Source organism: Anoplopoma fimbria, chromosome 13, assembly GCF_027596085.1.
Source record: "Anoplopoma fimbria isolate UVic2021 breed Golden Eagle Sablefish chromosome 13, Afim_UVic_2022, whole genome shotgun sequence".
NCBI classification, from domain to species: Eukaryota; Metazoa; Chordata; class Actinopteri; order Perciformes; family Anoplopomatidae; genus Anoplopoma; species Anoplopoma fimbria.
The window spans coordinates 25,652,337-25,665,734 of NC_072461.1; the positions used below are offsets into that span (position 1 = coordinate 25,652,337).

Genomic DNA, 13,398 nt, shown 5'->3' on the forward strand with positions numbered 1-13,398 from the left:
GCAGCAACAACGACGAGATATTAGTAACCTTGCTTGATTATAAGGTTATTAAAAACACAACAAATAGGGTTATTGTTTGACTAAAGTTTTGCTTTGTTATCACAGCAACAACACTAAAGTGTCTGTCCGATAAAAGGCGTATTTTGGGTGGAAATCCCCCAAAATTACAAGCTTTTAAAAAATGTCAGAGCCCATAGTGCCTTAATTCATTTGTTGTTTTCAGCCAGATCCATCCTGGTTGATATAGAATTTCTAATTTATTACATGAGCTTCGAGGTTTCTGAATTTTGTGCGTTCCATTTTTTCCTGTTCAACGGTACAGCTTTTTTACCCTTGAATGTGACCATAAAGACCCCGTTTTTGAATACTATGAATATATCAATATTGCAATACTTTCATCAGTGGGCCATCGGCTGAATCACCACCATCAATAGATAGTGACTGAACAGACATTCATTTTAATATATATATCATTGAGATTGCCACTTTAAAGATGCAAAACCATCAGAATCTCATCAGTCTCATCCAACGGCGTCTTCATCTTTAACTACCTAAACATGAAGAACATTACTTCTGAATACCACTGGATTCTACATCAGAGTTTTTTGCCTTTTTCTTTCAACTTTATGACTGCGGCCATCTTTCCTGTTTTGTTCTTCTTTTTCGATGTACTTCACACTTTCTTTCTTGCAAAGTTCGGCCTCTTGATGAAAGAATCAGCCAACATGTTTACGATAAAAGGTGCTATGCTAAGATTAGTAAACTCTAACAGCACACGTGTTTCTACATGGACGAATAAATAAGAATGAAAGACATGTTGTACTTTTTAAAATAAGCTATTCTCTTTTACATTCTTACTGTTGTCCTTTTCTCTTTCTTCTCTCCCTTCATGCATGAACTTTAATCTCCTCCTTCACATTTTTTCCACCATCCCTTCTTCTTCCTCCTCTCTCCTCCCATATATATTTATTTTAATCCATTTTATTCAATAATCCATCCTTTAACCACCGACCCCACGCTTGATCACGACCCTAACTCCACCTCCCCCTCAGCGCACCACCTCTCTCCCCAGGCTCTCAAATGGAGGGAGTACCGCCGGCGGAACCCTCTGGGACTGGAGAGGGCCTCTGGGGGCCACTCTGCTTCGTTGTCGGGCTCCCTCTCTGGTAACCCTGAACCCAGGAGGGGCGGGGGACCACGACCCGCCAGACGCAACGTGTTCGATTTCCCTCCAGCCCCCTACGGCCACGCGCTGGGACGCCTCAACGGTGCTCATGATTATACTGACACTGTTGGAATGCAGCGATATGACCATAGAGTTGAATATTTGGTATTTTTGGTAGTTTTTTTTTAAGGTGTTCAAGGTGCAAAGAATGCATTCTTAAGGATCCCTAACAACTTCTCGTGCTTTTGAAAGTGGCAGTAAGTGTTTATATGTGTGTGTCTGATCACCTGTGTGTGTGTGTGTGTGTGTGTGTGTGTGTGTGTGTGTGTGTGTGTGTGTGTGTGTGTGTGTGTGTGTGTGTGTGTGTGTGTGTGTGTGTGTGTGTGTGTGTGTGTGTGTGTGTGTGTGTGTGTGTGTGTGTCAGCAGTGGGCCAATCAACCAAGCTGCAGCAGATCTACAGCGACTTCCTGCCAGACTACTTCTCCATGACCGAGAGGCCTCCCGAGGAGTTCTGCCTCTCCCCGGACGCGTCCTCCTCCTCCTCCTCTTCCTCTCAGTCCCACATCTCTGTGGACCTGACGCAGAAGAGAGGTGAGGCTGTGTGTGTGTGTGTGTGTGTGTGTGTGTGTGTGTGTGTGTGTGTGTGTGTGTGTCATCGACAGTGACAGCGAGAAACAGCGAGATGTCTCTGAATGTTTAAGTGCCACATGACTAAATGTCAACAGTATGCTGTGTTTGTTGGCGTGAATTGTGTGTTGCGTGTTTATGAATTATTTTATTATGTGAAATTTAGTTGAGAAAAAGTAGTTCCAACTTTGTCCCTGCTTCAAAAAAAGGTTTTGCTCCTGCGGTAGTACGTTCTCGTGTCCGGGATGGTTTTGACAGTGCCGAACTCTACTCACTATTCAAACACAAGCATCTATATTGAAACACGTGTGAAGCATTCATGGATGTAGATAGAGTCAATATCAGGACATTTTATGACATATTTTAATGTGATATAATTGATATTTAAACGTCAGGTAGCTGACTTCTATGGTAGTCGGGAAAAAAAGATGAATCTAGAAAGAGATTTAACAAAACAAACCTCGTCACATCATCTTACCTCGTGGTTCTGAGGCAGCTTTACTCAGTGGAGGGAGCTGCTCGGGTTGCCATGGAGATGAGACCAGATACAGCTACATACCACACTGGTTTGCACCAGGAATTTTTAGATCAATGCCACACTGCAGACACTGCACAGCACGCAGCGTTGTTGAGAGGCAGAACAGGGAGTGAAATGAAGTCGTTTAAAGGTGCTTCAGTGCCTCTCGCTGCAGAAAGACCACTTCACCGTGAAGAGGGCCGTCGAGGCTTCTTGAGGTCGTGTGATGAGCAGGGAGACAATCCCGTTTACTTCTCTGAACGGACCAACATCTACGCTGCTGAAGTGCTTTTGAGCAGGACCCTAATGTCACAAACATTTCCTGTGTCATGTGTAGTAGCATGATTTTATATTAATTGCTATTTGCTCAGTATTTTCATGGAGATTTCCAGTTCATTAAGATAAAATAAGATAATCCTTTATTAGTTCCACAGCGGGGAAATTTGCAGGATTACAGCAGCAGAGAGGATAAATAAGAGAAATATGTATAAAAACAAGATCAAAACAAGTGTAATAAAATGTAAAAAACTGATATAATCGGATTAAATGGATGTTACTATTGCACAGTGGAAACAATTCATTTATATTGCACATAAATGAATAAAGAAATGTTGTTTTCTGAGCAGACTGATGGCAGACTGAGATGTGATCATTGCACAGCTGGTTGCTGTGAATCGAACAATGAATTCATGCTGATTTCAAGCACAAAGTCAGAGAAGGACGCAGAGAAATTTGTTCTAAATTTGGATCTTAAAGCCTCTGATCTCCCTGCAGAGGAGGATAAAACAGAGAAATCAAATAATGGATTCAGTAGATTATTTTCAAAGAAGAGAAGACACTTGTATGACTGACATTCATTGCAAAGACACTGTTAGTTGTAGCCGAAAAGAATATTTAACAAACTCTTTCTTTATTCTTTCCTCCTTTCAACTCTTTCAGGTTTGGTGAAAGCCGTGAACACAGCAGTGGATCTGATCGTGGCTCACTTCAGCACCAGTAGAGACCCAGACGTAAAGGTAAGAAGTTCATGTGGATCAGTGTGATGACTACTGATGATGAGTACCAATACAACGTTCCTCTCAGGATTAAAGGAGAGGATCAAAGCTCACTTGAAGCTGTACTAGCCTTTGCACAACAACTTATTACTACCTTTGCAGTGAAGTAAAATACAAAAGAGCGTCAGTCGGTAAATTACATTAGTTTCACACTCAGATGGCACCGCCATTTTTCTTTAGTTTATGGAACAACTACGATGAAGTTTTCTAAAATCATCATTCAGAAGACTCTGGTGCAATGAGTGCACAGGCAGAGTACATGCAGGAAGACGGCAAAAAGACTATTATTTTATTTTTATTCAGAATGTAAGACTCTTCTTTTCATCGACGGCTTAAATCAGGAAACACGTAATGTGTTACTTGCTCAGAGCTGATAAAGACAGTCAATAAACCAGGCTGCAGATCAGCCGGAGAACAAAAGGGCAGCCAGAACACCAGTCATTCATTGATTGAAAACTTGAGCAAACAGATGATATATTTACTTTCTGTTTTTCGACCACAGGTAAGAAAAATAAATGGTTTAGCTATCTACAAAGGCAAAAGCAGCTTTGGCAAACAAAAAGGGACCAGCAGTTTAACCTTCTGTACTTTTGATACCACATCTCACCTCCCAAGTCCCTGATTTGTTTCACTTTCATTTCCCTTTATCCACTTATGTTTCTCTGCATCGCTGCCAGGCCAAGCTGGGGAACAGCTGGGTGAGTCCCAACGTGGGTCACCTCATCCTGAAGTACCTGTGCCCGGCCCTGCACGAGGTGCTGCAGGACGGCCTGAAGGCCTACGTGCTGGACCTGATCATCGGACAGCGGCGCTGTCAGCCCTGGAGCCTGGTGGAGGCCTCCACTCAGCTGGGTGAGAACATCACACTGAGGGGGAAGTTCAAATGTCTGCAACAATCATCATATCAGTACCGGCTTCATGATAATGCAGGTTTAGATAACATAACGGCCTGCAAAATCCACAGTAGACAAGTCTTGTTTTTCATAACAGCCTGCCTTTAGAAATAAGCCGCAACTTGGCTTTTTGGTTGTAAGTTATACATAATCACTTTAGCACCATTGTTTAACATTTACAGAGTTTGCTAAAGAAGAGTGTGAGGAAACATGGCAGATGTATCATATTGGAGAAAAATTGTTTAAATGAAATGTCTGCAGCATTTAGTTTACAGAACAATAAGGTGCTTGTGGGTAACATTCAACATTGTGATGATGTTTTTCTTTACGTCTGTCTCCTTCAGGTCCGTCCACTCGTGTTCTCCACAGCTTGTTCTCAAAGGTGAGCCAGTTCTCGGAGCTCACGAGCCACAGCATGAGACTCAACGCCTTCATCTTCGGACTGCTCAAGTGAGTCTCTTTTATTTATTTTTTATCCTGGTTTTTACTGTCTTTGTTCTCAACATATTCTTGACAACGATGGGTCTCTTCTTGGGGGTCAAGGTCTTTAAAGAGGCTTTAGTCAATCATTTTCAATTGACAATGGGGGAAAAGGACGTTTGTGACATTTGTATGCAGCTAATCTCAGCTTTACGTGGCTTTAAAGTGAGGATCAGCTCAGTTTCTCTCTTCAACTGCAACTTCATTTTGGTTCACTCTCATAGTTCTCTCAGTTGTTTTCAGACAAAAGGCAAAAAACTGTAAAGACTCACTGTACACTTCCTGCTCAGCACCAAACAGCAGACAGACACAGTTATTTATTGGTGGTTGAGACCAAAAACAGAGCTAAAAGAAAAATGACTATTGGACTCAGTTATTACAGGTTTAAAATAATTATGAGTAACACTGTCAGATTTTCTTTGCTGCAGTGTCTGCTGATGTTTCAAGTTAAGCTATGTAAATGTTTCATACTGTAACCGCCTTTTTTTATCCCCAGATGAAACTGGGGTGAGTCTCTCACTATGTGTCTTATAAGTACATGCACACATTCTTACAGATAGCAGGATTTGATCACTTACCCTTTGTAGGCTTAGAAACTTACAGGCTTTGGCTGAATTATATTGTATTTAGTCATGATTTTAGCTTATTATGCTTTGAGAGGACTTTATTTTACCAGATCAATTTTAAACCATGTCAGCGCTGAATGCTGCTGTGATTAAAAACAATTTGCTTCTGCTTATATTTCAGCCTAAAATCTTTGGAGTTCTGGTTCAATCACCTCTACACACATGAAGGTGAGACTCAGATGGCATCATTTATCCATCTTCAGATATCTAGCTAGTTATTTAATGTCCATACGTGCATGAAGTCTTCTTCTGAATCTCGTTCCCGTTTGTTTCTCTTTCCTCAGACATCATAGCAGCACACTACAACCCGTGGGGTTTCCTCCCCCTGGCGCAGGGGGCGTGCCAGCCGCTCTTCGAGGAGCTCCTCCTCCTGCTGCAGCCGCTGTCGCTCCTCCCGTTCGACCTGGACCTGCTGTTCGAACCGCACCTCCTCCAAAAGGGGGAGGAGCACCTCCGCCGTAAGGAGCAGCTGTGCTCCGCCGGCCAGAGCGTCGACCAGTCCACTCGCTCCACCTTCCAGCTCATGAGGGGGTGGAGCACCACCGTGGGCGAGATGGTCAGAGACTCCGGGGCGGAGGCGAGGAAAGAGAGGCCCGGGCTTAGAAGAGAGGGGACGTGGCCGAGGATGGAAGGGGTCGGGTCGAGGAGAGAGGGAGCGGGAGGGAAAACGAGGTTGAGGAGCGAGGGAGCGACAACTGAGAGCATGGAGCTCAGGTTCGCCAATCAGTGGAAGGAGAGGGGGATGAGCGGGCAGAGGATGAAGGGCGTGGGACAAGAGAGCCAAGGAGACGGTGAGGACAGACAGGAGAAGGACGGGAGGAAGGAGAAGGTGAAGGATGTGGCGGAGGAGGGGCGACAGCGTCAGGAGAAACAGGCGGGGTGGTGGTACCAGCTCATGCAGTCCTCCCAGGTCTACATCGACCAATCAGCAGAGGGCTCAAAGTTTGTCAAGACGGAGAAAAGGAAGAAGTCGTCCGAGAGGCGACAGAAACAGCTGCCGCCCACCAGAGAGGGAGTGGTGGAGGGGGCGGAGTCCAGCCAAGAAGGGGAGGGGCTTAGAAGCAGGAAGAGCAGCAGCAGCAGCTCCGGCGGGGAGTCAGCCGGGTCCAGGGGGAGGCGGTCATGGATGGGCAGCCCGCCAGACTCGGTCCTGAACCAGGAGAGGGAGGCGAAACCTCCGGAGGTTAAAGGGACTGGAGCTCAAGCTGCAGCCCAGGAGGAGAGCCCCTCACAGGGACAAGGTCTGCGATGGGGCAGGCTCTTTGGATCCAGCGTCGGTTCTCCTTCGAGGGTTGAGGCAGCTGAGCAGAAAGCAAAAGCTCAGAAGACCCGGTGAGCAAAGATAAAGAAAAGAGTCTTTTGGCAACAAATCCCTTTTTACCCAAACTTGGTTTATCTATCGTTGCAATAACTTCCACGTTGTGTTTCTGTCTCTCAGGCCTCCGTCAGGTTGGCTCTCTCTGGACCGGTCTGTTCTGGACCTCGTAGCTCAGACTATCGGAGGAGGCAGCGGGAAGAAGGCGGAGCCTCCAGCAGCGCCCACTCACACCCAAACCTCACCTCCGCCAACGACAACCCAACAGACTGAAGCCAGACAACAGTCTCCATGGTAACACATTGTGCTCTGCTCTATAAGAATTATACATTACATTTATCTTCAAGAACCAAATAATGCTCTCCCCTGTAAGTCAATAAAAAGCTCCTAAAGAGACTTGAAAGAGTTTAACGTTCAAACACAAACCGCTATCTTTCCTTTTTCTTTTTTTACTTTGGTGGAAGTGAAATTCACGAAATCAGTCAAACCATTAAAAGTGCGTTTTTCTTATTATATTATATCTAGTCTTCAGGGACATGATGACTACTGTGTTTAGAATATACTCCGTTTTATTTTGGAAAAGTATTCCCAAGTGTCCAAAGACTAAATATAGTACGACAACAAAATGGATGTATCAAATATTTTCTATCTAATCTAAAAAGTATACAGTTATATACTTGGTATAGTACAGTATATCTGTACGAGATTTCAAGAACAAATGTGACTTTTTTTTTAAAAAAATGAGTCACTTTGATTTAAGAGAAATATGCATGTTTAAGAATCAAAAGGTCAGGACTCATCAAAATCATTATATTTTGGAAGTGTGTGTAGGACACTAATTTAATGGAAAATTATAATAAATAGATGATCAGAATGGTCAGAATGTTGACTTTAAGTATTTAAAAAAAAAAAAGAAAAGTATTAAATATATACTAATATATTTATTAGTATAAAATTTGCCTGATTTTACTTTTGATGTTAAATCGAATATTTTTTCGATTATTGGATGAATCATTTGGTTTTCAGAATAGAGAACAAACAGTCCAAAACCCAAAGATGTTCACATTATAATCACAAATCCTCAGGATTGAGAAGCTGCAACAAGGGAATGCTTGTTTCAAAAATGACTTAATTATAATAACTAATAAGGACTGTCCGCTCACTAACAGATTCTCTCCGTGTCCTCTGTCGTCCCTCAGTGAAGTGCGAGCCCTCTGTCACCACATAGCCACGGAGCCCGGCCAGCTGAGCTTCAACAAAGGCGACGTCCTCCGGGTCCTGAGCCGGGCCGATCCAGACTGGCTGCTGTGCTCTCTGGGCTCCACCCGAGGCCTGGTCCCCATCATCTACGTCACCCTCAGAGGCATGGAGGACAGCCAGGACGCCGCCGCACTCGGACAGTGTTGAAGCAGAAAAAAGCTGCCAGGGGAGGAGAAGAAGACAAACCGCTGAAACAAACAACTGTTTTTGAGAAAACTGCACATTGGGGATGATTCCCGAAAACAAAAAGAATAAAAAAAACATTGTATAAAATATGAAGAGGATGTACAGACACATGCAAGGGAAGCATGCACAAACTCACACATCTACTTTAAAGTGTACAACCAGACAAGTATGCATGCATACATCCAGAAAACCAAAAGACCAGACGAAACAACCCAAAGACTCTCCACGCTTCTTCAGAACTGTGCTACTAGCTTCTCTCTGCTGCTGTCCTCCATCTCTACCTGCGACACAACGATGAGGAGGCCGCTCAGCAGGCGGTAAACTTCACATATGATGATACACTTTGCTGTACTGTCCATACCTCCACCTCGCTGTGCCACAACACAGTGGTCAGTTATCGCCTCCGTCTGTTTCACGTCCCGTTGCTAACTTGGTGCCGATTGATCTTTTAAATTCACCTAGAAAACCAGTGAGTTCTTTCTGTTTTTGGTCAAATGTAAAAGCAAAAGTAACAATTGATCTACGTCTTCTCTAGCTGCAGAGATTCAGCGTATTAATTATTATTATTATTATTATTATTGGGAGAGTAGATAAAACCACACAGGAGTTTGTTCAGATGGCAATTTTAAATCTGTTTCCATCCTCTACTTGTCTTTATTTCACCTCTGCTCTTCAAAGCCTGTTTGTATGAAAACAGAAGGGATGGATCAACATCCATCTCACATTACTTAAAGTTACTGTGAGGAACTTTTAACTGGTTCTGAAACACTCAAAGTTGAATCCTGATCCTCTATAGACCTCCATCAGTAAACCAGACCATCAGAGAGAAGATCGTCTGTTTCTATAAAGTTATTCTTAAAGCTCGTCATCGGAGCCACCGGGTCGGATTCTGGAGAAACCAGATGAAATCATGCAGGTTCACCAGAAACTCCTTCAGCTCAGACTCCAGCAGAGACCAGTCCACCGTGGACAGACCCAGATCCACCAGAGACCAGTCCACCGTGGACAGACCCAGCTTTACTGCAGCCTTTGACCTGCAGTCGGAGCTCCGGAGAGCAGCGGCGTCTCCTCCTGCTCCTCCTCCTCCAGGAGCAGAGCTTCTCCTCTCTGGGAGTCAACACCGACACCAAGCTGCTGGAGACCCGGGCCGTATTACTGGACCCGCTGGAGGGAAGGGAGGCAACGGGAGATCCAGAACCAGGACTGAGCTAAATCAGACCGTCAGACACCTGGTGCTGTAAAATGAGAAGTTTTCTAAAGGGACTCTGGTGCTAAGAAACATTACCACCTTTGTCCACAGGGGGCGCCAAAATCAACACAAAGAGAAAGTTCCTCATTGTAGCTTAAAGTTAAAATCATCTTTCTTTTTTACCCACAATCCTGTTTGCTGCGGTCTGAGCTGTACATGTGCATCTGATCTAATGGCACATTCTGTAAATGCATAACATGACTAACACATGTGGAGAGTTCTATTTATTTATTGACCCGTTCAGGTGGCAAAGGGAAGCATCTAACTGGACGAGTGCAGAACAAAACAGGGAAGGATGTCCAATGAAAGCAAAGCGTAGCTGAGGAGACGTGTGGAGGCCTTTTTGAATGTGTTGGGATTATTATTTTTAATTAGTTATATGCATTTAGAGAGAAGTAAATAATCTTATCTATGCCTTAAAGCGCTTTAGGAAAAAAAAAAGGGAGATTTTTGTAGTGTTGGATACTAATTTTTGTCCACACATTATATTTTGTATATGAAGTAAGTCTAATGAGAAATCTTCCCCAGATTTATGACGACAGAAATAAAAGTCATGAGATGATTCACAGGTGATAGTCTAAAGGGAAACCCCAACACATTCAGCGTTCGTATGTACGAGCTTCCTGTCGTCGTTCCCAGGTGTAAAATGAGGCCTTAGGCTCAAAAATGAAATGATGAGGAAACAAAATGATGGCAATATGCATAAAACCTGGATATCTGAGTGTACACAGACGCCCAATCCAAATACTTCACATCATAAAATGGTAAAATCAGTGTGCATTTATTTAATAAATGAATGCTTGTGTAGTTTTTGAAAAACTTCCATACATAAATATAATTTTACCGCTTCAAGTTTCTGTTTGTTGCATTATTGTACAGTTTTTTTTTTTTTTAATGTATTATAAACATTTCATTTCAGCAATTTACTGTAAATATATTTAAATCCTTTAGAGCTACATGTATGAATGTTAATACAGATTTAATAACGCATTTTTATGTTTAATACAGAGAGTGAGTTTAAGCTTTAGTTTCAGTTTGTCGAGGTGATGGAGGCTGTGATGGAGGCTGTGATGAGTCGGTGGTCGTTCAGGTCTCTCCAGGCAGTTTGCTGTTCATTGACATCCTGTTCAGGGTTCATAAAGGAAACAACGTGGTCCTAATGATAAAACAGAGAGACACAGAGGCTCGGGGGGGGGGGGCAAGAGGGAAAGACAGATGTTGATTTGCTGAACTGTTGTGCTTTAAAATGCTCCTCAGAGAGAAAGAGAGCAGCGGTGTGGTTTCTCTCTCTCTCTCTCATTGGTTTTTATCTGCTTTCTCTCTCCCTCGCTGCTGACTCCGCCTCCTCCTGCTGCCTGTAAATACCTTCAGCATCGTTGGCGCCGCTCTTCTCTCTGTGTCTAAAGGCTATATGATGTGTACGTATGACATTATCAAACTAATATGGATGTTAAATAACAAAGTGCTCATGTGATCACAAACTTAAAACGGCTCCTGTGTCTTTTTTTTTTGTCCTTAACGCAGTTGAAGTGAAATGTGTAAAAAATGAAACGGTGGCTGTTAAATGATTGTAGGAAATGTAGAAAACGAGGGCTGTGTATTTTCTAGAATGACTATAAAAAGGTTTAAAACTAATTATGAACTTTTTACCAGCTTAACAAAATCCACTCATTGGTCACATTTACTCTTTTCTCTCATCCACTCTTCATTTGTTGACTTGACAATGTCAAAGTTGTGGGTTTTCATTCCTATTGAGATTTTCTGATTGGCTCCTACATTATTCTATTACTTTCTCAAAATACATCACACCATGTACATGAAACCAGTGCACGTGCCCTGCAGTTGCAACACAAGTTTGACAATTTAATAATAGAATAACATTATTTTTAGAGCACTTATTTTAACAATGTTACAAAGTGCTGCACAAACTATGAACAAAAAAAACATTAAAATAATAAAACAACAAGTAACCACACAAGATAAAAAAGAAAGCAGAGAAGTAGTTTATGTTTGAAGGTGTTGTTGATACGTTTCCTTTCAGCCTTTGTTCAACAGGAAACACAAAACTACCTTGTGTTTAATCCTACACACATAAGGGTTGGGTTAAGTATAACTAATATTTAGTATACAGAAAGTTAGTCACTTTCTCCTCTGAAGATAATTTCCTTATCAAATCCTAAACAGTTTCACCGACCAGAAGTCTTTTTTTCTGAATTGTTACTGCAGTTGAGAAATATAGCAAAATTAAACAAAAACATCATGTACTCTCATGTATTAATATTCAAATATTATCATACTACATACCTTCATTAATTCTACTGGTGAGGAGGCTCTAGACACCAGATGGAGCTGATGCTTCAAAAGATGAGCACCATCAGCTTAGAGTTCACTCATTTGTCATAATCTGTCTCTTTGGCACTGTGCAGATTTACAACAGTGAAGACACACAGTGTTAGAAATAGTATTTTATCTTTATTCTTTATTTGTGTCGTTAAAGTTTTAAGTGTTTCACAGTCTGTATCCACTTCTTAACTCAGGTCAGAAGTGTCTTGAAAAGTTATTGTGTTGACTCAACATTGCGGGTCATGGTTACTTATACGTTCGTTATTTAAAATATGTATTGAGCTGTATGTTTAAACCAATAGAACACAATATAAACTATAATTATGCTTCCAAACTTCCCAAAGATACAAAGCAGAGCTGAGTTTTGACTACATTTGTAGTTCAACCACAAGCAAATTTAGCCATTTTTGGGGGGTTTGAACATTTCACTTATTGTTAACTTCATACTGCCTCAATCAGCCGGAACATAAGGTTACATAAAATGCTGCAAACATGATATTTAAAGGGACCAAGTGAAAGGTAAAGAAAGAGGTTTTATTTTTTTCTTTCCATAAAGTTGTCAGACTCTTATAATAACAATCTGAGCCTTTCAGTGGCAAAAAACAGCACTTTTAGTGAACATTTACACAACGTTACATTAACGCTGCTCACTTGGCTTTGTAGCTGGTTTCACGGTTGCTGTTTTGCAGTGTTCTCCCTCAATACTGGACCAATTTCAGAAAGTGTTGTCCCCATTTGTCACTGAGACACAAACACCAGGGAAAATAGGGTCAAGGTAGAAAAATACCAAAGTTACCGTTCAATATAGTGCAGAAAAAATGTTCTGAAATGAACATAGAAGACACCAATTTGGGGAATATAGTGCTCATCTGATGTATCAACTGTTCATTGACAAAAAGACCAATATGTGTAGTTTAAAGCCAGTGTTGAGCAGTTTGCCCGCTGTAGTTGGAGGTAACCAACCATTTCCCCTCTTTTCAACTTTTGAGGAACTGCTAAAACAATTAAATCTTAAAATATATATATATATTTTATAGATAATCCAGTTGGTTGTGTAAGAATGTTTAAACTTTCTAAACTACAGAGCATGTAATCTTTCAACAAACACTATGCTGATCCACATACAGTTTGTGGTAGATCCCTTTCCTGTCAGTTTGACGGGAAGAACATGACCGGTCTGCGCAAAAAGTCCGGATCTCAACCTCATCCAACAACTTCAGGGATTAAGTGCAACACTGACTAGGAACCAAAACCTGATCTCCCAACATCAGTGTTGGACCTCACTGAAGCTCTTGTTGCTCAATGGGAGTAATTCAATACAGCATTGTGTCTGGATGTGAGATCGTACTACCTGATGATATTACCATGAATCCCTCTCGCACATCCAGACCTGCCTTATGTCTTACACACTATTCTGCCAATTTGTGTTTGCGTCACGGCTCATCATCTTTCATGCATTCATCCCAGGGAAGTAGAAACTGGATTCCTCAGAACAACGAAGACACTTTCCATGAAAATCCAAAAGGTGAGTTGCTTCATTCAAACCAGTTTTTCACAACTGGAAGAAAGTTGAGGGATTTTGCAACATGGGGAAGTTACTGTACACTGGAAATGATGAGACTACACCACCCAAATTTCCCCCCATTCATTCATATGAACCATGTCACCTTTAAGTTTATAT

The 13,398-nt window shown here is 42.0% G+C and overlaps 1 protein-coding gene across 2 annotated transcripts in view; it reads left to right on the forward strand.

Moving 5' to 3' along the window:
* The window catches only part of rusc2 (RUN and SH3 domain containing 2), a 41,074-nt gene extending 30,230 nt beyond the window's left edge, over nt 1–10,844 (forward strand). Inside the window, exons 5-12 of one of the 2 annotated variants that reach the window (XM_054611000.1) lie at nt 1,590–1,757; nt 3,250–3,326; nt 4,043–4,217; nt 4,603–4,708; nt 5,486–5,532; nt 5,649–6,696; nt 6,803–6,973; nt 7,879–10,844. In XM_054611000.1, coding sequence (XP_054466975.1) covers nt 1,590–1,757; nt 3,250–3,326; nt 4,043–4,217; nt 4,603–4,708; nt 5,486–5,532; nt 5,649–6,696; nt 6,803–6,973; nt 7,879–8,086 — 2,000 coding nt within the window. In that variant the 3' untranslated portion in view covers nt 8,087–10,844. The remainder of the gene's footprint in view (nt 1–1,589; nt 1,758–3,249; nt 3,327–4,042; nt 4,218–4,602; nt 4,709–5,485; nt 5,533–5,648; nt 6,697–6,802; nt 6,974–7,878) is intronic. The other variant, XM_054611001.1, reaches the window with a different exon arrangement.
* The last annotated feature ends 2,554 nt before the right edge of the window (nt 10,845–13,398 follow it).